This window comes from Rhinolophus sinicus, chromosome 14 (genome assembly GCF_057876585.1).
Source record: "Rhinolophus sinicus isolate RSI-liver-muscle chromosome 14, RSI-T2T, whole genome shotgun sequence".
In the NCBI taxonomy this organism is placed as follows: domain Eukaryota; kingdom Metazoa; phylum Chordata; class Mammalia; order Chiroptera; family Rhinolophidae; genus Rhinolophus; species Rhinolophus sinicus.
This window is the reverse complement of record NC_142514.1, coordinates 71,612,952-71,637,950: the sequence shown is the minus strand read 5'-3', so window position 1 is coordinate 71,637,950 and position 24,999 is coordinate 71,612,952. Positions and strand designations below refer to the sequence as shown.

Here is a 24,999-nt window from a genome sequence, read left to right as displayed (position 1 = left end):
TACAGCTTTCTGAATCCCAGCGAAACCATTACATCTGAGAAGTACGCTCAGCATATCATGAGATACACCAAAAACTGCAACGCCTGCAGCCGGCATCAGTCAACAGAAAGGGCCCAATTCTTCTCCATGACAACGCCCGAACACACGTCACCCAACCAATACTTCCCAAGTTGAACGAATTAGGCTACGAAGTTTTGCCTCATCTGCTATATTCACCTGACCTCTCTCGCCAACCGACTACCATTTCTTCAAGCATCTTTACAACTTTTTGCAGGGAAAACGCTTCCATAACCAGCAGGATGCAGAAAATAGGTTCCAAGAGTTCGTTGAACCCCAAAGCATGGGTTTTTACACTACAGGCAGGAATAAACAAACTTGTTTCTCGTTGGCAAAAATGTGTTGATTGTAATGGTTCTTATTTTGATTAATAAAGATGTGTTTGAGTCTAGTTATAATGATTTAAAATTCACAGTCCGAAACCGCAGTTACATTTGCACCAAACCTGTGTTTTCTGGAATATCTGTTTGACTTGAAGAGTTAAATCTTTAAGCATTATCAAGGCCTTAGTTAGCCAAGGGTATCTGTTTACTTAGTTACAGGATGTTGGATATCATGTAGCAATTTGTACAGAGCTCTCAAATTATTTGTGTTTTCCGGAAAGGACAAGGGCTAGTGGAGTCCTTCTGGGGTTTCCCCCTCCCTCCACCCTCTCCAGATTTGCAGCCTGGAGCTCAGCAGCATTGCCTAGGAAGCACCTCTCATCCTTTCTGTCTCAGGATAGACTTTCTCACCCACCTCACCCCTGGGCTTCCTGCTGCCTCATTATGGGTGAATTTGTCTAGAAAAAAATGTTAGTCTACCCAGATCTGTTCCTAATTAGAATTTTGATCATGACACTAAGGGATTTTGTTACTTTTGTGAAAAAGAAAGGACAGTCCCAAAAGAAACACAGTCACTTGTGCTAAGCCCCACAGCAGCAAACCAAAACTTAATGGCTAACCTGATTGCAGTTTCAGCCTCTCTCACGAATGTAATCTTATCCCCTCAGTCTGGAATTTCTCAGCTAGCACAAGTGAGGTCATCTGCCTGAGAGACCCTTGCCTTCCCCAAAAGGAAGGTGACCCTGCCTGAAATAATCCTTTCTTTTGTTTAGGACTTTCTTGTCCTACCCCATTTCTGCCTTTAAAAAAACCTCTCCTTTTCTGCAGCGCTTTCGACCTCCTTTCTGTTTGTTAAATGGGATGCTGCCTGATTCGTGAATGATTGAATAAGGTCAATTAGATCCTCAGCTTTACTCAGATGAATTTCGTTTACTTTAACACTTTCAACACCTGGAGACATCCCTGAAGTTTTAGGACTTGTCTACAAGATCATAACAATGTTTCTATTGTCATTGGCAAGGGCAACCAAGCCAGAACACTACGCATCAATCCAGCAACTATTTGGGGCTGAACTTGAGATTTGGATAGTTTTTTTTGTTTTATTTGCTTCTTTAGTTTGTTAATTAAAGCAGCTGGAGTAGTTTAACAGGTATGGGAGGGCAGGCTCAACTTCAGGGCGGCCTTTCCTCCTCAGGAATTAAGAGATTTTATATCAAGGTTAATCCTTCGAGAAGTAATGAAGTCAACTGCTAAAGCAAGCTGGCTTCACCCTTGGAGAGAATAAGAGACTACACAATACAAGAAAAAAACAAAAATGAACAGAAGGGCGTCCAAATATTCTCCACCTACCACTCACCAGGGGATGAAAGTCAGAAAATAGGCTCTGAAATTTTATTTAAAGCCATACAACTTCATTTTTTTTTTTTTTTTCGTAAAGGCACTTCTAATTTTCAAAGTCTGTGTCGTCATTTTGATATACAATAATTTAAGTCAGCCAGGTGAGACTAAAAAGATAAACTAGTTCCCCACTGAGCACGGATGACTCCTTTCTCAGACCTCGGCAGCACATTTCGTTCTCCTTGGGTCGTGGACAGCGTCTTCTATAGTCAGCACATATTTCTGCCTTCAGTGCCCGGGGCCTCCGTGAGGGCAGCAGGAACATCTTGATCTTGCTCTTTCTGGTGCTCCCACGGTGCCTCGCCCTGAGCTGGTGCGTAGTGCGTGCTTAGGGTGGGGTGTTAGTACACACTCTGGAACCAAACAACCTGTTTTGAACCCCAGCTCTGCCACATCCTGGAGTGTGATCTTAAGCAAGTTAGTTTCGCCTTGCTAAGCCAGTTTTCTCAAGCGGGAAATTATAGCCTCTGCTTCCCAGGATTTTCATGCGAAGTAAATTAGATAATCCTAGTACATGGTAAGCATTCAAAACAGTTAGGCTGCTATTCGTGAGCAAATCATAATGATCTAGATAGAAATGTTTATCAATGCTGTAAAACAATTACTTCTTTATGAAGCGTATCAGCAAAGAGAAACCTACTCATTTAGACCAGCTCTGAGAGAAGATGGGAATGTTAGGAGGTAGGAACTGGGGGAGGGAGCCACCATTACTTATCCAGTATCATCAAGAAGGCTTTGAAGAACTGTGGTTTCAACAGTTTATGGTTAAAGGGAGAATCCAGTGAGTTTGCCTGGAAGAGTCTTATAGGCAAGCAGGAAAATCCCAGAAAATTGCTCTGTGCCTCACTCCCTATGGAGCTGTCCCTACGGAGTTCTCTCCTCTCCAAAGCCATTCCCGAAACAGCACATCCCTGCTGACCTTGGAAAGAAATGGACACTGAGGAGCAGGTACAGAGCCTGTCATACAACCAGCTGCCTCCTAGCCTCCCCCCGAGGGCATCACCCGTCCTGTCCCCTATGTGTGATAGGCCCTGCAAGTGTACCTGCTTCAGTTTTCTGCCAAGAGCTGTGCCTGTGTTGTGCACCGACTGCATGGCTGGGTCTCAGTAATAATGAACAGTGCTAAGATGGCAATGACCATGCCACAAGCAAGTGCTAGGCTCACAGTCCGTGCTGCTGTCTCTTCCTGCAAGTCAGGGGGACTGACCCCCGAGAGACTCTCAGAGCCCCAGGATCTACCTGGCACTAACTGAGGCCTTCCCTGTAGCCATGGCATGAGCGAAGAACAGAGCACGCAAGATCTTAAATGCCTTTCAATATGCTCTTTACTCAAGCATCAGCCATCAACACACCAAACAGTAAAGCATCAATCTTCTATGCACCACCCAGTAAAGCACACAGAGTAACACAATAACTGGGTAAAACAGAGTAACGGACCAGTCCCAAAGTCAATCAGCGTCCTGGTGGAGTGAGGAAGGATGCCTGTTCCGGGAGGTCGGTCCAGAGTTTCTGTCTGAGTGGAGCAGAACAGAGTGGAGGGTTCTCGGAGTAGAGTGACAGCGTGGTCACCTCTCAGTCGAGACCGCCTCTCTGAGCTGCAAAAGTCCTCAGTTCTTACATAGTTCTGAGTACCTCTCTGCTGTCACTTATCAGTGACCCTGTTGTCCTCTTATCTCCAGTAGCAAACCTTCGGAGTGTAGCTGGTTATATCCAATTACCAGGTCAACCAGGCAATTCCTTGGGCGTTGACTGCTAAGTGCTCTGTGCATGTCCAAAATGGAGTCACTCTTGCTCACACAAAACTCATTCTAACAGCTTCCAGGGGTGCTCTGCATGGATAGTCATTACTGCATGTGCTAATACTGAAATAAAACAAAACAGACTCACAAGCAAATGACCATTTATATCTAAGTTAATTCCAGTGACAAAGAAATGGTAGGTCAGAATTTGGTCTCAAACTCTCATACGAGTTTATATCTAGAAACATTTGATGCTTTGAACCAAGTCAATTTAGATGATATGTTCATTGAAACTATAAGCTGTAGTCCTTAGAAGATAACTGTCCATTAAAAACCTCAAAAAGAAATTTGGAAATAATAGCTAGTTGATACAACTAGGATAATATATCAGCCGTGAAAATAAGCTCTGGCCCCCACGTGCACGTCTCTAAGATAACAAAATAAAGACTAGGAGATCTGGGCCAGAGTTCCACTGTGCCCATTTTACACTTAGAGAAACTGAAACCGCAAGAAATCAAATGGCTTACACATGTGCACACACACGTGTAACACATCAATCCCTCCCCCTCTTAGTGGAAGAAACATATACCACTTTTTCCATGACCACTTATGATTTTAAGACTTGGCTATTCACAAGGCCTCAAAATCCAGTGTGCTTCGTCTTGGATTAACTGAACTATTTGAGCTAAATAAAGATACAACTTGTTGTTAATCTTCTCTTTGAAATGCTGACTTAGAGAATTAGTGCCCTGCCCAACAGGTCACAGGCACAGAAGAAAGCCCAGAGCCATCATGCATACTTCTTTAGCAACAGAAAGTGCTTGGGTCAGAGATCCAGGGACCAGATGTCCACAGAGCCCATGTTGGAACCAGCATGCTATGGTGAGAGATCAAAGCAGAGACAGAGATAAGAGGAGGTTACCAGATACTACGGTGGCCAGAAAGCAATGCAGGAAGCAGCTCTCTTGAGTAAATTAGAGCAAGTGCAATTCTCTGTGAAAGAAAACCACAGACATGGCACGTGTCGCACACCTATTGTTATCGTTCAGCATAACTGCATAAGGCCGTGGTAACCATCCCTACCCCACGGAGCTAAGAAAGCGGCTAGGACTCAGAATTTATGAGTACGGCCTGTCGAACTGCAGTACTATCTCCAGTTACAATGTGACCTTTCTGCCCTGTGTAGAAAGAGGCAAAGTGAATTTCTCAGGAAAGGGGTCAATGTGCTCCTTCCCCTCTCAGGATATTTGAAAGCAGCTGGTGAGAACTTAACGTTCGTGTCCATACACTCAGCTCCAAACTCCTCTCCATTATAAAAATAAAGTTCTCTCCATCTTGCCCCATAACTGCCTAACATCACACACACTGTCTAACTTAACTCTCGCTGCCTCCACAGGTTTCTTTCTCTGGTGGATGGCCCTAATGATTATTGGAACATGCTTGCCAAGGGATAAAAAAATGTTTCTGATGTGATGGGAGGCAGGAAAAGGACCCAAGGTGGTTTTTCCTGGGATCAACCTCAGTCATGAGTTCTCAGACACCAGCAACCTTTTTCTCAGCTGTGCTAAAATGATGCAGAAATGACCTTACAGGCAGGATGCAAAAGTAGTGACTGTGAACTAAACAGGGCCCTAGACATCCAGGCACAGGTGCCACCTGACCTGCTTCCAGAGGCAGGTTCGGAGGTTGGTAGATTAGGTCTGAGGCGGGGTGACACACCATGGAGGAGTCAGGTCACTGGTGGAACAGCCGGGATCCCACAGGAGGGAGCTCAACTGCAGAAACTTTACTGGGTGTGCGAGTAAATAGAAATCACTGCACAGAGACCAGTGGAAATATAAGTGACTCCCGCAAGTTCCATCTTAAGCCTAGACATTTGTATTATAATGACAAATAGGATATACTTTTAAGTGAGAAAAGGTATGTGGGAGGCTGATAAGATAAGTGGAAGTGATTCTGGATTAAACTAACTCATTAGCTCAATCACGCCACAAGCGAGGAGGAGTAGGTCAAGACTCTAGTTAATTAATTGTAATCATGACCCATATTTCTTAATTCACAACAGAAATGCTGAGGAGCATTTATTTCATGTAGTGAGGGCGGAGCCATTTTCACATTTAGTCACTTTTTATTCTGCTTTAGAAAGAAAAATAATCTGGATATGGGAAAAACATTCAAGACGACATGAGTTCAAAACAAAGCAAAAGAAGGAGTCCTTTATATTTGAATAGGCCCAGGTTTTGGCGTGGTTTTCTTTTGGAAATTCCCCTTATTTTGAAGCCAGGAACTTCAGAGAGGGCCAGCTTCACAAGGCAGGGAACGTAAGGGAAAAAGGCAAAGGGACTTGAATCCATGCCGTGGTTTCCCCTGGTGGTTAACCACAGGGGACATACACCCTAGAGCTCAACTGCCTGGGTTCAAATCCCATCTCTGCCACTTCCCAGTTATGCAAACTTGGGCGAGTGACTTAACCTCTCTGAGCTTTGGGTTAACTCATGTGTGTAAAATTCTACCTACTTCTCACAAGGTTGTTGAGAGGGTTAAATAAGTCACTACCTGGAGGATGCTAGAATAGTATGTTCTGGCCATTTTTACTGCTTGCAAATAATAGAAATAGATTGCTGCAGAGGGTCACTGAATATTTCAAGATGATCATTGACTTTTCTGCTGGCCTCCTGACACCAGCTAAGAAGAAAGAAAAGAGGCTAAATGTAGAGAGAACAAAGTTACTTTGCAGATTTCCCGGATGTTCAGAAAGTGACATCATGTCCGAGATATGTCTGGTTGATCATCCATTTATTTGGAAAATATTTGATGATATCATCTAAGTATTAGAAGTACTGTCCTTCCGTGAAGGAACAAGGCAGAGTTTAGATCAGAGCAGAAGAGAATGCCACCGTAAGTAACCTCATCACCAGGCAATGAATGATGTGGGAGGATGTGTGTGGGGTTCTGGCGGAGGACCAAGTGGCTGCATCTTGAACAGTGCTGTACCCCCAGGTGCCAGCACAGGTCAGGCATAGATGACAAGAAATGTTCACAGAATTAATGTGTACAGCACCTATTGTGCTGTATTGTGTGTCTCATGTTGTCCTTTATCTGATAATCTTCAAAGCAAGAACACACCCTCTCTTTAGGTCCCCAGCACCTAACGTCATGCCCAACACATAGGGTAGGGGGTCAATAAATGTTTATTGAATTGATCTGAGTGATGAATAAACCTACTAATGGGTCTCTCCCTAGTCAACTGTAGAGGTTTTTCGTGCTTTAATCCGAAGAAGTGAGAAACTTAACAAGATCAATAACCAAGTTATTTTTAGAAACTGGGTCTTTTAGTACCCATTCACGTTGTATATGTAACTGATTTTCTGCTCAGTCTTAGCTGCCAGCACCTACTTTTTCCTACTAAAACTCTCTTCCTTTAGTTTTAGGGTCCCATTCTGTCCTCTCCCATCTCTCTGGACGTTGCTCTAGTTTTTTCCCCTGGGTCATCCTCCTGCTCCAGCAGCATAACATGGTCACAGCCAAGCCTCAGTCCTGGGCCCACTGATAGCTATTATTTCTGTCAAGCCACTAACTTTATCAACCTGCTCCCTCCAGTAGCAGCACCCCCACACCCCTGGCCTCAGGAGTTGACACATGGTCCAGGCCTGGACACATGACCCAGACCCAGGAGTGGGTATGTGACCCAAGCAGGGACAACCAAAATCCTTCTCTGGCACTGACTGCTGGACCCTGGTGTGATGGAGCTGAGAGGATGTGGCTCTGGGGCTGTTGGTAGCATCTGGGCCCTAATACATGGAATCCATCTGCAGGGAGAAAAAGAGAGCATCTGAAATGAGAGATGGGAGAGGCCAGGCAGGAGCAAGAGAGAGACTCAGTCTCAGAGGCCCTGGCTTCTGTAGTCCTTCCACTGGGCTATGAGCTTCCCAGGCTCATTATCCTATAAATTCCCCTTTAATTTGGGCTAGGATGAGTGGGTCGCTGTGCTTGCTAAGGAATTTGCTGTCACTATAGAAGGACCTTGTCCACTTTTACATCTTTAACCAAATCTCTGGGGAAATAGCTCCCAAATTCTATTCCCAGCCCCAATCTCTTCCCAAGCCTTGGTAACTCTATGCTGGGCATTTTTCCTAGAGGTTCACTGCTCTTCAACTTGAACATGTCTAGAACTCATTGTTTTCGAGCTGCCAACTTTCTCTTCCAGGCTCTATCTTGAGCTGTGGTGCCACCTTTCTCTGTCCCAAGACCTGAATCCTTTCTCTCCTTCCTGCCTTATCTACAATCAGGCGCTAAGTCCTGCTGCTCTGCCTTCATACTGTTCCCTACAGCTGTCCTTGCTTTCTGCTCCTTAGCCACCATGTGGGGTAGAGACCTCGCTTCCTGATGTGTCTCCCTGACTCAATTTTTCTGACATACCACAACCACAAGAGTAAGCTTCTTAAGGTGCTGTCTGCTGAATCGAGACCAGACTTCTTAGCAGCGCCCACAAAGCTGCCCACCTGCCGTCTTCGTAGCTTCCAGCCACACTTCTCACGTACAATATCCCTGCTCTCTAAATCCATTAGGTTTGCACCCCTTTCTCATACTTCAGCCCTTGGCTCACCCCTCTCCCCTCTGCATTCCTCTGGGATCCGGTTCAGATACTGCTGTCCTTCTCTCATCACCCCAGTGAAAAGTGAGCTCTCCCTTTGGAGGTCTGAATACCTTTTATATCTTGAAATAAAGCTTTATGGATATAGAGGACCTACTACCATGTTTCCCCAAAAATAAGACTTACTGGGAAAATAAGCCCTAGCATGATTTTTCAGGATGACATTCCCTGAACATAAGCCCTACTGCATCTTTTGGAGCAAAAACTAATATAAGACCCAGTCTTATTTTCGGGGAAACACAGTATGTGCCTGGCACTGGGGATATTGCTAAAGATAAAGCAGTCTCTGCTGGCACAGAGCTCTCAATCTTCTAGTGGCAGACGTGGCAACATGTCCCACTTCACTTGCACTGCCTTCTCCCGTGGAAGCTTACATACTTGTCTCAGCTCCCTGACTAGCTTCCAAGATATTTTAGAAAAAAGGAACTCATAAAACAGTTCCTGGCACATTGCCCTCCACATAGTAATCCCTCAATAAATATTTGCTGACCCGTATTAGGCAGGTCTTGGTTAACAAATCCATAAAGGATATGAGATGTAAAGCAAATGTTATGCTTAAAATTAAGGTCCAGGCTTAAGACTAATCCTTATAAAATGTCAACAAATGAATTATCTAAAAAAGAATGAAGACTCCTATACAAAGCTTTAAATTGTTTACTTCACTAATGTTTTAATATTTCATCTTAGGAATCCCACACTTAGTTATCTTTTTTGTTAGACTTGCCTTTTTACAGAATCATCTTTCTATATTGGGATTCATTTTTTTCTCCCATATGCAAAACTGGAGTTCATCAATACATTCAAATTAATAAAGTCCATGTACTTCTAGCCCACAGATAATTTTCTGAGTTAAAAATACCTCTTTGATGGACTGACCATGACATGCTTAAATCTTACAGTTTTTTAAAAATTTGCACGGAACAAAATTTATTAATAAATAACATTGTTAAGATTGCTTTATATCCAACCCAAAATGCCGACAGAAAATCATTCAAACCATTAAAATTGGGACAGTAATTAGGAATGATGATCTATTTCATAGGAAAAGGACTCTTGTTTTATTCTGTATATCCAGTCTAGCAGAGAATTAAGCATCAGGTAGATATTCAAGTATTTACTGAATGAAAGGATTTCAGTTCATTAAATTAGTGCATATATCAGGTATAAAGAGTTATAGAAATGGAGAATTAAGGGATGCTTACATAAATGATACCATATAAAAACTTTCAAATCATGTTATATTAATAAGAATGTATGTTAAAGGTTTTCATTTTAAATGACTTTTTGTTACTAAAACAATATCAACAATTTATATTTATGTTTTATCTATTTTGTCACCATTGTATGTAGAGAATAAAAATACTTACTGTTTGTCAGAATGAAAGTTGATAGGTAGTTTGATAAGCCTTAGATTTATAAAGATAGCTGTGTGCTGAAAATACTAATCCTTTTTACTAAGCTTTTTCTCTAAACTTATACTTTTCAGAATACTGGTGCTATGTGATCACTTATTTGGCAAATTTTCCTATAAACTATCCTAGACAGTTAATAGAAGGATTTTGAATAACCAGGACAGTAGATTTCATTGTATGGGTTTTCAACACATCTTTGTTTTTATTTAATCCTGGCCTAAATGTTAGCTGTTGGACTAGTATATAATTATTTTTACAAAATGCATAATCATGACTGCCAAATTTTCCATGACTAACTATACTCTGCCAGATGTGTTTTAGGTTCTGCTGAGTCACATTTTTTTTCCCCAGAACTCTGTGTTCCCACTCTTAATTCCCTCTGGCCTTTTTTCATATTTTTCCTTATACCTGAATTTTTGGTAGGATGTTTTTATAGCTCTTTTTACCATTTCATATGCATAAAATACTAATTTTATATGAATGACTCTCAATTTCACTTACTATCAAAAGCTTAACCTATGCCTTTCCCAGGCAAATATATATTTTGTGCAATTTATTCTGAAAGTCATTAAGCCTTTCTACGCAAAGAAAGCTGACAACAGCCTCATGATGTGGCTGAAAATCATCTGAATCGTCATAAAATCAAGTCTTTTAGAAAAATGTTAACTTGTTCATAAACTTCCACAATTGTTTTCTGTTTTTCAGCTACCTCTCCTTCCGATTAGATTTTCTGTCTAAATCAAGGATCAGTAATCACTAGTTAGACACCTAGAGCTTGGTGTGAAGTGATGCCTTGCAACCCACAATGGATATCCATATCCTCTTTTTTTTTAAATCTGAGCATTATGGAACATTCACTGCCAGGCCCCTAGGCAAGAAAATTTCAGCCAATGAAAATATTTGGTTGCACGCATGGTTCCCAAAAGCATTCATTGATTCAAAATGTATTAAAAGCCTACAATGTGTGGGTAATTGTGTGAAGGGTTGAGAGTTGTAAAGACAAAAAAACCATAAAACTATCCTTATTCCCCCAAGGAGCTCTAGAAGGGAAGACAGACAACAAACACAGTTGAAGTCAAGTGAAGCCCGCAGTAGAATTAAGTCTGTGAAATTGGTGGGGAGTGTTACCAAAGTACAGAGGGAGGACTGTAATACCGCCCCAGTCATCCCCAGATTCCTCATCGTCCACATTTCATCACTGATTATGCAAAGGCAATGCAACCTCTTCTACATGTCCCCATGCATGCATGTGTTAAGGAATAACCATCCAGATACTTCTTCTGGAGAACAGTGAGTTCCCCACTGCAAGTATGTTCTATACAGACTACAAAGCATTGTTGAGTTCCCATGGATGAGTAAATGAATCCAATAAGCCAGGGTTTGTGGCCCAATATTACTTCCGTGAATTGGGAGTAGAAGAAAGCACGGCCATGGAAAGAAAGCTCCTGAGGTCAGAGATCTGCCTTGCGAGGTTAGGCAAGCCGGTTCTCTCAGGCCAGGTAGTCACAGATCCTCATCTGTAAAAGATTTCTGAGAGGTCTCCTCCAACCCTCTGACTTTCTAACATCTAATCATAAAGGGATTGGTCTGTCCAGCCTGATGATCATTATCATTTAGGAACTTTTCAAACTCCTCAGTCTCTAAGACATATCATATAGGAGGGAACTTTGGTAACTGCTAAGCTCGACTTTACTAAAGGGGGTAAAAAAAAAATTGTGTAATGTTAGTGAGAAGTTTTAACAATCTGTTCCTGTGCAATAAATATCAACTATGAAATTTTAGAAATGACATTTATCGATTTATCGGTGCCGAGCAGCAGCAACTGATCCAGAAATCTGGCCACTGTCTGATCAACCAGAAAAGAACTTTGCTATGGGATGTTATCTACCATAGTCAGTTTTCTTCCTCTTCTTCTTGAAAACGGTAATAATTTTTAGCATTTTTCAAATCTTAAAGAATGTCATTCTGTATTTACTCAAAACCTGGAAAAAGCTAACCTCTACTTTCTTTCCAGTGTATATCCCTTTACAATGGTATTTATCACATCTGTTACAGCTCTTGATGTGTTTCACCACCTGGACTCTGATCTCCTTGCCCATGTCTTACTCATTTTTGTCTCTTGAGCCCCTTACATGTGAGGAAATTTACTCAAAACCCTGTGCAAACACCCAAGAAATTCCTCTCTTCTCTGCCTGATCATTTTAGTGAGTATGCAAAATAAATATTCATGTAACTTATCAACCTTTTAAGGAACCTTTTGTGTCACATTCTAATGTTAAACATATTTTTCTTCTCAAATTGCTGATCTTGACATTGCTTAAAGCCCTTGATGATTTCAGAACAGTCAGTGGCTCCAAATTGAACCTGTAGACAGAACAATTCCTTGGGTTTCTTAATGCGCCTGATTGAAGTGTAGCATATTCTAGCTACCTTCAACTCCAGAGTACAAAGAATCACATTCTAGGTGGGGCTAAAGATCTGTTAGGGAAAACGACTCAGGCTAGAGACTGCAAAAAGAACGATTGCATGGCTTAGTTTTCTGCAAACATAAACTTGGTGGGTGTAGAGCTGGAAGAGAGCTCATAGAGGAAACCAGCAAGTACAGTTTTACAGCCTGGATGTGTTATTTCACTTCAGGCAAGAGAAGAAAATAAAACTATTGTAAAGTTTTCTTTCTTTTCAAATGAGTGCAATGCTATGGCTTGGCAATCTATATGGAAATGTGTACACAGTATGCACTAAAATGCAAGGCTGATTTCCCTAGGGAAAAAAATGGAACAGGAAAAAGAGAAATGATTCCACACTTCCCCTAAAAACTCTCCAGTCAGTCTTGGAGGCAACTAGAGAGTAATAATTAACAAATAATGGGCAGTACAGGTACAATGCACTTCCCAATGGGAAGTTCACTCAGTAGAGTGAAAGTGGACATTTCCTTGCCTGACCGTTTTACAGCAAAGCCCAGAAGAGGAAGCCAGAAGCTAATTCAGAAAAACCAAAGCATAAGACTAGTGGCACGAAAGTCTGATTATAGTTTTTGATTTCATTTTTTGTTTCTCTGCACTTGAGCGGAACCAACTCAGTCCCCCAAAATGTCTTCTTCAATGTGAGAACAATCCTTTCTGGAAACACAGGGTTGCAGATGTCACGCTGGAATTCTCCCACAGGCCAACTGCCAGGTTTGGGGCTGCTTTTCCTGGGTCACTACTCCGGGTTGCGCTGGGTTATGCCTGTGCTAACTAACCTTCGCACCTGTGAGCAGATACCTGCATTTGCACCACCTTTATAGTTTGCGACCCACGGAAAGGGCCTCGTAGGGTAGGAAGGTCAGGTGTCATTGCCTTCGGGGTAGAAGACCAAACCGCAGCTGGGAGAGTGCCCTACTCATCCTCACGCGGTTACTGGGCTGCAGATTCCAAGGCCCAGCCCCACGTGGGCAAAGCGCAGGGGAAATGCCTTGCGCTGTCGGAGCAGAGCCCGGAGCCGGGACCTGCTATCACACTTGGTAAAAGCTGCGGGTCCACCGGCCGGGACACCACCGTATCACCAAGTGGAAAGAAATATCCCTCTCCGGCACCTCAAGAACTCCTTCCAACGTTCCCCGTCTTTCTTCCCCACAGACTATTGCCCACTCAGGCGGGACCGCCAGATCGCCGGCCTAGGGGTCCCGGGGGCCACAGGGCTGGAGAACCAGGAGGCCTGGTTCCCCTCGGCACCCGGAGCTGCCAACGGCCGAGGGGCAGCTTGGCGCTCAACGGCGCAGTTGAATCAGGGGTGAATCACTCCTTTCAGGGTCTTGGAGTTTCCTACGGGAGGCGGGGCGGGGGTGTGGATTCGCCGGAGCCGCCCACCGCGACGGCTCTGACCCGGCCGGGGCGGGGACGGGGAGTCGGGAGGGGAGGCGGGGCGGGCGCCGCGACCGCGGAGGCGCGGGCGTCCTCTCGGCCCTTTATAACGCGCCCCGTACTGGCTCCCCCAGACTCGGGCTCCCTACACCCCTTCCCGCTCCCTCCGGCCTCCCCAGGGCGCCTGCTGCCAAACCACCCCAGCCTCCGAAGTCGCGGAATCCTCCTGACCTCGCCGCCAGCCCTTGGACATGACGACCCCTACCGGCCCCCCGGTGCGCTGCCCAGAGGCTGCTGTCGCAAGGAAGCTCCTGCTCGGCTGGGTCCTCGTCCAGATGGCGGGAGCCTCAGGTGAGTGGCACCCGCCCCCTGAACATGTGGTGCGCTGCCCGGAGGGGGTGGGGGGAGACAGTCTTGGCTGGCAGCGGGCTCGCCCTGCTACCGGGAGGTGCTCCTGGCACCCACCAGACTCAGCCGCGCTCACCCACCGCGTTTGAATGAACCCCGGCTGGGGGCGCACAGGCGCGAATTGGAGGGTAGGTGGTTCGCGCCCGGGACACCGCCTGCTCGTTCTGCTAGAGATGCTTGCTAGGGGAGTCCATCGTTGTTGCATAAGTGGCTTTGTGGCTCCAACGTTAAGTTTAGGAAAAGAGCTTCCCAGTGACCTTTAAGGTGCGGGGTGGGATTTGGGTCCGCACCTGCACCGGTCGGCGGCGTGCAATGGTTTGGATATTATCCTTTATTAAATGTGCACTTTCCTTAATAAAGAGCGGCCCGCGCGGTCTTGTCTTGATAGTCTTTGTTTTAGATTGGGTTAGAGGGAATCCTGCTGCAAAACGTCGCTTGGATTCGAGCAGTCACCACATTGTGCACGCTCCATATGCCTGTTCTATGTGCGGAGCAGACCAGAGACTGGCCTGAGTATTGGCAAAGCAGACCTTAATGATAAAGCATCCTGACAGTATGACAGGCCGCACGTCGGCCTCGGTGTCTGTGGAAGTTTCAGTATAGACATTTTTAGATAAAAGTGAAAGAAGTCAAGATTTGCTTTTTTCATTGTATACATTCCTAACTCTTCTCACACACGTGGGATTTGCCCTTTTCCATAACGTATGGAAGACCCTTCCTATCCGGCCTTCCCTGCCAGAGTTCAACCTCGGAGTCCTCCACTTCCCCAGCTCTGCCCTGGACACCCTGGGGCACTGATGGCTCCTGGGCTGTGCTTCCAGGTCACGTTGTCACAGGGCTTCCCCAGTGAATAATTTCAAACAAGGACTTCAAGCTCCTTGACTGTTTCCTTAGATTACAAGGATGATTTTGCCATGAGGAAATTCTGAGTTTAGGAAAAACTTGAGGGTTTTTTTCTCTTGACAATTCAATAGTGAAGCTTTGCGGTTGGAAAACAAAATTAATGTGAGGTTTATGGTGATGTTGGGGAGGGGGTGGGAAGATTTTTTATAACGTAAACATGAAATCATGTGCTGAGAAGATCATGTAATAATAGCTGTTTCTCTGTTGTTTAAAGGCAGTACAGGTGTCGTGCTAGCATATAATTTAACTTGGAAATCAATTAATTTCAAGACAATTTTGGAGTGGGAACCCAAACCCATCAATCATGTCTACACTGTTCAGATCAGGTAAGCTAGGTACAAAAAAAAAGAAAACCACGGTTTTTGATGTTTCCACTTTCTTGTGCTGAATTCAAATGTCCTTAGAGTTGATTGATGGATGAAATTATTTAATAGATGACAAAGAAGAGGGCATTCATGGTAATTGGCTGGCCAGAGCCCCCTATTCCATCAAGCCTGCAACATTTCCAGACCGTAAACTGATAAAACGTTTTTTGTTTGGGGAAATGATCGGAAAATTCCTACGTGGAGTATGAGCCGTGGAGAGCAGGCCATGGCGGCACTGACAGACATGGTCCTGGGTCGATGACAACTAATCCGATCGAACCACACACATGTCTCTTTTTGTGCTGTCTAGACTGTGAGTCTGCTCTAACGTGTTAGGGAAGAGGTGGGGAGGAGTTCGAATGTATCCATTGCCCTGAAGCAGTGTTTGATGCATTAATCTTTGCACTCATGATTCAAAATTTGGTTGCATACGTGATATCCGAGGAGGCCAAGTTCGTGACTCACCAAGACAGGAAGAAATACTCCTCTTTCTGCACCTTCAGTAGTCAGGGCTGCTCTGCTCATTTATCCTTATCTCTGATTGACAGCTCTCTCCAAGAGCCTGTAATTCAACATATTCAGTCTAAATGTCCACATGTCTTCCTTGATGGTTTTCACCATATTCTTGTAAGTTTCTAGTTTCTGAAATGTTCTAGGAGGCTTGGTAGAGATCTTATTAAATAGAGGAGAACCCCTGTGAAAATTATTTTAACACTGCTTGTATAAAGGCACAAAGGTGTCACCGGCTGAAATGAAAGGTGTTTTGCTGTTTGGTTTAGCTTGTATCAAGCCTTTTATAACATTAGGAATGCAACTCCTAAGTATGGAGGGGGTCTTTTAGGTGGATGTTCTTGGTTTTTCAAAATGAACTTCATGACAACTGTTGCCAAAGCAACAGGGAAGAGAATTTGTGTGTGTGTGTGTGTGCGCGTGCGCGCGCACATGCAGTATAGCTAGAGGGAGAGAGAGAGGAATTTCATAACCTGAGGCAATAATTACAATTACAGTCAAACTTGTCAATTCAGATTCTACTAGCCAAGCATTAAGTAACTAGTTCCATTGATACGGAGCTGAAGTTTACCTTAGTAGACACTTTCCTTCTCGTTAGTGAAAATAAGATTTTAGTAGGAATGCTTATCTCCTAAATATATTCAGTCTTATGTTTGGTGAACATGTGGAAACGTTTATGATTTACCCGATTTTTTAAACATAAGCCTTAGTTAACTCTCAGTTCTTGGCGTTTCCAAGGCTGCTGTTATTTAAGTGCAAACATCCTAGTGCAGAGCTGCCGCTTGGGGGCGCCCGCGGACACGGGGGGCGGGGGGCGGGGGGGGGGGGGATTTCCTGCGGTGCTGGGATCTCCCCAAGCCTTGCGTGTGAGCAAGAGAACCTGCGAGCAGTCCCTCCCCACTGCTGGAGACCTTACTCTTCTCCGTCCCCCACATGGGTGAAAAGGACCATAGCAATTACTTTTTATAGAAGAGGAAACTGCTCCCCTCGGAAGGTGAGGGATTTCTTTATGACTGCATTGATGGTGAGTGCCTGGAACTGAGTCTGGAACCAAAGTCTCTCCAGCATTCCACCACCACCACCTCCTCTCGTGGGTCTGTCACAGTCTGATGTGAGGCCCCACAGCTGGAAGGAAGAAGGAAAACGGTTCCCATGGCATCTCCTCAGTGGACCTCCTTCCCTCCCAGTTTTCCTCCCCTAGAGGAAGCAGCTTACCCTGCTGCTCCTCTTCACCCACTGCTGGCCTGTCCCCAGCCAAGGGGCACAACTGCAATGCCTGAAGCTCCTACTTGGAGTTCCAGCTGTAATTTTCCCGTTTGGAAACAGTTTCAGTGATGGTTGCAAAGTGCTATTGGCTCAAGCACTGAGACATCACTTGTAGCATTGCTTCCATGGGAATATTCTGAATTCTAAAACTGAACTTCCAAAGCTTCTAGAAAACAACCTCCTTCTAAATTAGTGAATCTGGATTCTGTTGGCATTTTTTTAGTAATTCAGGCAGGACTTTTATTATTTCCAGATCAGGAGATTTGACAATACCTAGAGGGCGCTCGAAGGTTTCTACAGTGTTTATGCTGGTAATCGCATCCGGAGGAACTTAATACAGAATTGCCCCTTCAGTACCTGTTCACCTGACTTTACTGACTTTGCTAGTTTCAGGGATATAGGTGCTTGTGCTACATTTTGCCATTGAGTGCTGTGACTCCTACGTGTGAGCTGGGAGGAACCAAATACCGATCTCCCAGATAGAATGTAGCCACAGAGCTCAGCCGTCCTTCTCCTGCTTATCTGAATGACTTGTTTGCCTTTGCGGTGGAGGAGAATCATCTTGTCCCCATTCACTTTTGTAAAATGCATTTTGGTCACTCTGGAATTAAGACAGCCTCTCTACTTTTATTTACAAACTAAGATTGACACAGCAATATTTTGGTTTCTTGGCGTTTCTAGAGAACGCTAAGAAACCAAAATATTGCTGTTTCAATCTTCTGTGTTTGTGAATTTTAGGACAAAGAGTGTGTTCACCCATACCCTTTTAGCCTGGTTATTTAGTTCAGATTTTAAAAAGATACATATTTATGGCTCTTATACATGGATTTAGACAGTTGAATTCATACAGCGGCTTGTTTTCTCCTTGAGTCAACCTGTAAATGCAAACCGTCTAATACTCAGCAAGGCCTGGCTCTAAAACCCTGCTGCTTAACAGCAAACCCAAGGGCATAGACCCCTGGTACCAAGCAGACCGTGTTCAACATGAAGTACTTGAATGGAGATATCAGCAGTGGGGGACAGGGAAGGGAGAGCAAGGAGATCTGGAGATTCCTGGGGAAAGTGGGATTGAAGCATGGCCCTAAATGATGGATAGGGCTCTGGTGGTCGATGATGCTGAAGAGAAGGGAAGAGCAGTGTAGCTGCTCAATTTATGGGGGACAGAAGTGTGTGGATCAAGTTGCAGTGGCATGTATCTATGAATTATTTTGGTCCTTTAAAATAATTTCATGTTGAATACAAGTTCTTTAAATCCTTTCTTCTTCAGCACATCTTACAAAAGGAAGATCTTTTTAGCCTCTTAGTCTTTTAGACTTTGTTAGATACTACCTGTGTGGTTACTGTTTAGTCTTTGATGGGACGTATCACATCTTGTTAAAGGGTGAGAGGCATGTAGTGTAATGAGATGAATAGACCCAGCTCTCACCTCATTAGCTGTGTGACCTTGTACAAGTTACTTAGCGTCTCTGAGCTTCAATATTCTCATGTGTAAAAAAAGATCCTTCTTGGAAGGATTATAGCAAATGAAGTGACATGTGTAAAGGGCCCAGTACAGTACCTGGCATATTGTGATTCAGTGAATGTTAAATAACCACACCAGTAATGGTCATGATAGAATGTAATATATAGACTATATCAGTAATTCTACAGAGACTATAGAAAGTGATATAATAAACAGAATATAGTATGATATAATACGTAGACTATAATAAATAATTGGGTCTTAATGGAAAAATTGTCTACATTTTAAGAAAGATGTTTAACAGAATGTTTAAGAGCACCGACCCACTAGTCTAACGGCTGTCTGGCTCAGTCCAATTGTGTGACTTTGAGCTGGTCACTGAGTCTCCCTTTGCCGCAACTGCCTTATCTGTGAAAACAGATGATTATAGAGCCAGCCCAGTTGCTGGGAGAACTCAAGTTCATCTGAAGTGTTCAGCATAGCAAAAGCCTGCTCAGGAGTGGTTGTAGAGACTATTACTGTACGCAGCACCACAGCCAGAAAGCCATCTATCTTATTGTTTGCAAATAATCGTCTTCCTCTTCTTGTTCTTCCTTCCTTTAGCCGTAAATTAGGAAATTGGAAAAACAAATGCTTCTCCACAACAGACACAGAGTGTGACGTCACCGATGAGATTGTGAAAGACGTGAAGGAGACATATTTGGCGCGGGTCTTTTCCAAGCTGGTAAATGACACCAGTTTTGCTGGGGAGCCCATGAGTACAAATTCCCCGATGTTCACACCTTACCTAGAGAGTAAGTAGCTCGGTGTGCAATAACCTTTCATTCTTGTTGTTATAAGCTTCTGAATCTTCTTGTGAGCTTGTGACCCTTAGGGGCCATTAGATTTTTTTAAAGTGTTTCTCCACACACACATCTTCTTTCTCACAAAATGGTACGTGCCACAGCCCTCTTCAGTCATTCCAATGTGGTAGGAAGTTCACAGAGCGTGAACTTTCGAGTTGATAACAATGTTATCAAGTAACTTTCTCCACCTGTCTGTCCCCAGACCAAACAAGTAACTGGCTGGATGGGATGGGGGTGGTGGGGAGCACGAAACCCACCAAGGCTGGGGTTTCAGCATTTCCCCACACATATTTCTAAGATTATATTCACACACACACACACACACACACACACACACCCTGAAAATTCTGTCCCATCATCAGACCAGCAGTCCCACTTTAAGGTTTTTCACAGCCACAAATCCACCGAGAGAATCTAGTTTCCCTCTGAGCCCAGAATTGGGTTTTACTGACCTTTTTAATCAGTCGGCCATGTTTTGAGTCCCGTGATGTGCTACACTTGTCCAGCCAGCTCCCAGCCTGCCTCCTTCATGCTGGTTTTCAAAGTGCTGAATACTTTCCTCCCCAGCCTTTGCCCCAGTAAGCTGACCTTAGCATCTACTAAGGGAATGCAGAGGATTCCTGCCAAGCAGGAGATTACATTTTTGTGTGGTGACTCTGGTTCTGAAGTAGGTATTTTAAACAAACACATGTAGCACATTGGGGAGAGTGAAACCTTTTGTCTTTAAATCTTCAAAGATCTTTTAAGAAGACCTAGAATGAAAGGTTAAAATGAAAGTGTGATGGTATTGGGGCTTTTTTATTTGCCCCCTCTGACCTCCTGGGGAGAGAGGACAGTTTCTCAACGCAGGGATGGTGAGAAGGGGCAGAGTGACAGTCAAGCAAACTTTCCCCTCTGGTACCTATTTTGAGGGTCAAAATAGGAAGCTGCCTTCCAGGAGCCTCTGTTTGCAGAGCCTGTCTCCAGACTCCTGTAGTGCTTTTTACCTGTGTGTCTCTCGCTGCACTCAGCTGGAGTGTAGACTCTATGTCCACAGCCACCTCCAGTAACTCTAGGATCAGTGATTGTCATTCTCCTTCCATGGGTGGCATCCTCATGATTCTCTGTTACAGGTGTTGAGTTTTTCGTAAGCCACTTCAAATCCATTTTTTGGTGCAAGATAGAAAATATTTTATATATTTATTTTGCATGTGCTCACACATACATGCACATAGTTGCTTATAATTTATATTAAATTATTAGAATTGGTTTTAGGGTACTGTCATTCATCCAAAGCACACGAGATACTTGAGCCATTCCAGAGTCCCAGTGGTTAAAACTGGTTCCTTGAGGTACCAAGGACATTTCCTCGGCTTTCCCACAGCCCCTAATTTATTGTATCTAAAATATGGAATCTTACGCAATTGTACTGTTTAATACAGTAGCCACTAACCACATGTGGCCATAGAGCACTCGAAAGATGGCTAATGGTCTAAGAGTAAAATACACACTGAATTTTGAGAAATATCGCCAAAAGGTTTTATATTGATTACATGTTAAAATGATAACATTTTAGCTATATTGGGTTAAATAAAATATATTATTGAAGTTAATTACACATATTCCTTTTTACATTTTCTCATGTGACTGCAAGGTAATTTAAAATGCCACGTGTGGCTCCCATTATATTTCCCGTGGGCAGCACTGTCACAGAATGTCTCGGGGTTCAGCTCTGTTGCCACTTAGCTCACTGCTGTTCGGGAATTGATTCTATGCAGGTGTTTTATGAGGGGTGACTAGGTTGTTATCACCTGTGATAACTGAATGAGATTCTATTTTGTAGAGAATTCTTTGGTTCCAACGAAGCTCATTTTCTATGTTTTAGCAAACCTCGGACAGCCAACAATTAAGAGTTTTGAACATCTTGGGACAAAACTGAATGTGACCGTCCAGGATGCACGGACCTTAGTCAGAAAGAATGGCACATTCCTAAGCCTCCAGGATGTTTTTGGCGATGACTTAAGTTACACACTTTATTATTGGAAAGCTTCAAGTACAGGAAAGGTGAGGAGTCTTCCTTTGTTTTAATGACTTGTTTTAAATCATGGGTCTTTGATTTTACAGCCTACTTCTTCCCCAATCCAAAACTAGCAGAATGGGATAGTTGAGAGCGCAGCATGGTGGAGTGGGAGGGGTGCCTGCTGTCCTGATTCTACTTGTCACTTTGAGTAGCCTTGTGAGTTTGGTCAGGGCCCCCTTGGATAGCCAGTCCTTCAGGCAAGGGGCTAGACCAGGTCATCTCTAAGGTTCCTGGCAGCTCCCACATTTTCTTCCTCTATTGAGGGTCACAGAGACAAAATTGGCTTTCCATTCAACAATTAATTTTTTCCTTTACTGTAAATGTCTTCTAAAGGGGCTAAATTGGGTTGAATGTACCTAAATTGGATATGTTCAGTCTTGGGAAAAGCATCCTTAGCAGTGATCCTGGGGAACTGTTTGGTCAAGTTAGTTCTAATCCTGCATATGTCAGATGTGTTCATGTAGTCTCTTACTGCCACAGTGGCTTAGTTAATGGGAAAGAATTCCCTCTGAGCTCAGATGAATTAAGAACTCCTTATCTTTTAACAGAAAACAGCCAAGTCAAACACTAATGAGTTTTTGATTGATGTGGATAAAGGAGAAAACTACTGTTTCAATGTCCAAGCAGTGATTCCATCCCGAAGAGTGAACCAGAAGAGTCCAGAAAGTCCCATTGAGTGCACTGACCTCAAGAAAGGTATATTCAAAGGTGAGTGGCCCTGCCTGGCAGGCGTGGATGCACAGTTGCCTTCCAGGGGATTAGCACCAACCCCCCTCCAAACCAGAATGCACTTTTGTTCAGAGAGAAACTGTCTTCGTTTTTCTTTTTCCTGTGTGGGATTTTGGTACTCTTACAATTTTAGGCATTTAGAAATAAATGTGTCTGTGTTGTTCCCTTATATTAGCAAGTATTTTCTTGATCACCTACCGTGTGCTAAGCTCTCTGCTGAGCACTGGGCCTACAGCCCATGTGTAGGATTTCGCATCATTCAGGGTTCTCTGGGAATGTTTTCACACTTAAATTCTGATCTTGGGGGTTTGGGGGCAGCTGTTGGACCAGCAGCAACACCACCCGATAAACATTTGTGAGTACCCATGATGAGCTGTTGCCACAGAGGGGATAGTCTAACCCATGAAGGGAAGGGATTGAGTCTGTCACATATAACCATGTGCGTGTGTGTCCATGCATGTGTACACACTGGGCCCAACTGGAAGTGCAGTGGGTGTTCAGACACATACCTGAGGCTAAAAGCCTATGAGTCTCCCTCCAGGCTTTGTAGGGAAAGTACTCTGGCTACTTTCAGGGATTAAAAGAGACAAAGGATAGTAATGATGGCCTAGCTCCTTGTTAAGAGGAGATTTAAAAATTTTAAACCACTTTTAAGTAAATTCTCTCCCATTTATTGACATTGACAGAAGGAAAGGACTCCCCTTCTCTCTGGTCTTACACCCCTCTGGGCCTTCGTACCCACGGCCCTCACATCCATCTTCCTAAAGCCAGCTGGAGTCCCACTGCCTCTCTGTCTTCATGCACCCTGATCGCTGCCTCCTCTCTCTGCTGGAATGTGTCCTTTGAGAACCATTGCAGATGCCACTTCCACCAGGAAGCCTTCTTACTGCCCCAACCAGTGTCACCTCTCTTCACCTGTGTCCTGGTAGCGCTCCGGATCTCTCTTCTGATCTCATCTTCTACTGTAATTGTTGCCAATAGGTGGCCTTATTTTTAGCCACTTGTTTCTAACAGTGGTTCTTGTTTCCATCTACATATGTCTTTTTAAACTGTGAGCATTATCCAGTTATTTAATGGCTTGTTTAATGCTTTCTTTGCCATTGTCAATTGCCCTAAAACATCTAGGGTTTGACAAATATATTCCTCATCAAAATGTGGTGGAAAGAGTGGAGGAAAGAAATTTGAAATTGTGCAAAAACAAGATGGTGTAATTTGGGGTTAAGCCCTCAAGGCTGCCCACTGATAAGTGGCATTCTAGCGCTCTCTCTCAGTAGACTTGGTACCTGTTCTTTTTCAGACATGTTCTTCATCATCGGAGCGGTCGTGTTCGTGGTCATCATCATCATCCTGTCTGTGTCTCTGTACAAGTGCAGGAAGCGCAGAACTGGGCGGAGCAGGAAGAACTCCCCCCTCAATGTTGCATAAGGCACACGCCATGGGAACTGCCGACGGCTTCAGAGTTTATATTGCACTGCGACCAGGAACTTTTAAGAGCATGGAACATATGGAAACACAAATGAGTATTTTGGAGCATGGAAACCCTCGGGCTCAAAGAAAAGTTCTTTGCCTGCCCTGGTCTCCTGACTAGCAGTCTGCTTTTGATATCAATGTTCGTCACTTTGGAATGTAATGAACGGTACGACCAACTCCAAGTTTTTTTAATTTCTTTTTGAACACTGTGGCACCTTTTGCACATATCATGCTTTAGACTGTTTTTTCTACACTCAAGATGAAACTAAGTCATCTAAGCAAAAATATTAACAAATGAGTTAAAAAATCCTGGGTGGACTTTTGGAGAATTTTCAAGAGGCTGATTTCAAATCATGTGGGAGAATGAAATGGAAATTGGGTGGACTTTTTTAACATGGTGTTTAGGTTCTTCTTTTTTAAGAGTTCTTTTGGAGGTTCTTTTGGAGGTACAAAACACTTGGCACATTTTCATATGAATGTGTTAAATGCAGAAGCTTTCTTATTTGGGCCTTTTCCTGACATGCATTACATTTTAGCACTTTAACTGACTCAAATGCTGTTGATTAAACAGTTGACAGCTTCTTATATTTTTATAAGACTACTATACAAACAAACTACACAGAGTTTATGACTTAAGGTACTTCAAGTTTATATGGTCAATATTGTATATATTTTTTAAATATTTTCAAAGGTTTTGTATATGGGGATTTTCTATTTATAGAGGTAATATTGTTCTGTTTGTATATATTGAGATAATTTATTTAATATGCTTTTATATAAATAAAGGTGACTGGGAATTGTGCTTTTCGCCTGTATTATATTTTCCATTTACTATTTATGATTTGATCTTTGGCTTGGCGACAGTAACAAAGGACCCTAAAATTCTCAATCTTATGACAATTTTATACTATTTATTTCTCACTTCCATTACAGGTGGGTGGCTGTGGGCTGACAGCAGCTCTTCCTAATGTCTTCTCATCCTAGGACCCAAACCAAAGGTGAAGCCCCGCTTTGGATTAGGGCAGAGGGAAAAAGAAAAAACTGGTGGAAACAGGCAGTCCCATGTTCAAACTTTAAGCTGCCTCTTGAAACGTCTGCTCCTCCTGGCTCACAGTCACTCCCACAGCGGCTCCCATGCCACTGGCCCAAGCAAGACACATGACCACACCTGACAATACTGTGCCTACAGGCAGGCACCACAGGTCACCGAACTCAAGGCTGGGATGTATAGTGTTACAGGGAAGGGAGAAATTATACAATCTCTACTGCAGATTTAGAGGGAGAGATTTCTTCCTGTGGGCATTAGTTTGAGTTGCAGATGAAGGTTGGAGGAGAAAGGAAGAAAAATTCTTTGGATTATTGTCTTAAAATTGGATAAAAGGACAATAAGCTAGGGAGAGAGAGAAGAAGAGTGGTGTCTCTAGAATTAACTAAAAGCAAACGATTGAAAGCTCTTTGCAGGCAGGACTGGGTCTGGCTCACGGGTACTGCTTTAGGGGGGCCTTGCCAATAGCTCTTAGTCATGGTGGAGTCAAGTTGTCTTCATTACCTCCCTCT

General features: G+C 43.6%; 1 protein-coding gene and 1 long non-coding RNA gene across 3 annotated transcripts; one reads left to right on the top strand and one right to left on the bottom strand.

Annotated features, from left to right (window-relative positions):
- Positions 1-3,085: 3,085 nt before the first annotated feature.
- LOC141572135 (uncharacterized) lies at positions 3,086-20,167 on the bottom strand. The gene is made up of 2 exons (XR_012497310.2): positions 19,637-20,167; positions 3,086-3,640 (listed from the first exon to the last, which is right to left on the bottom strand). It is a non-coding gene; the product is annotated as an uncharacterized LOC141572135 (long non-coding RNA).
- Positions 13,103-24,244, top strand: F3 (coagulation factor III, tissue factor). 2 transcript variants are annotated; one of them, XM_019752521.3, is made up of 7 exons: positions 13,103-13,354; positions 13,560-13,776; positions 14,951-15,062; positions 18,943-19,133; positions 21,049-21,227; positions 21,792-21,951; positions 23,270-24,244. In XM_019752521.3, the coding sequence occupies exons 2-7, from the start codon at positions 13,677-13,679 to the stop codon at positions 23,395-23,397; spliced, it is 870 nt and encodes a 289-aa protein (XP_019608080.3). In that variant the 5' UTR covers positions 13,103-13,354; positions 13,560-13,676; the 3' UTR covers positions 23,398-24,244. The 2 variants fall into 2 exon arrangements, with proteins under 2 accessions (XP_019608080.3, XP_074191267.2); XM_074335166.2 differs by lacking the exon at positions 13,103-13,354 and having other exon boundaries at positions 13,464-13,776.
- Positions 24,245-24,999: the final 755 nt, after the last annotated feature.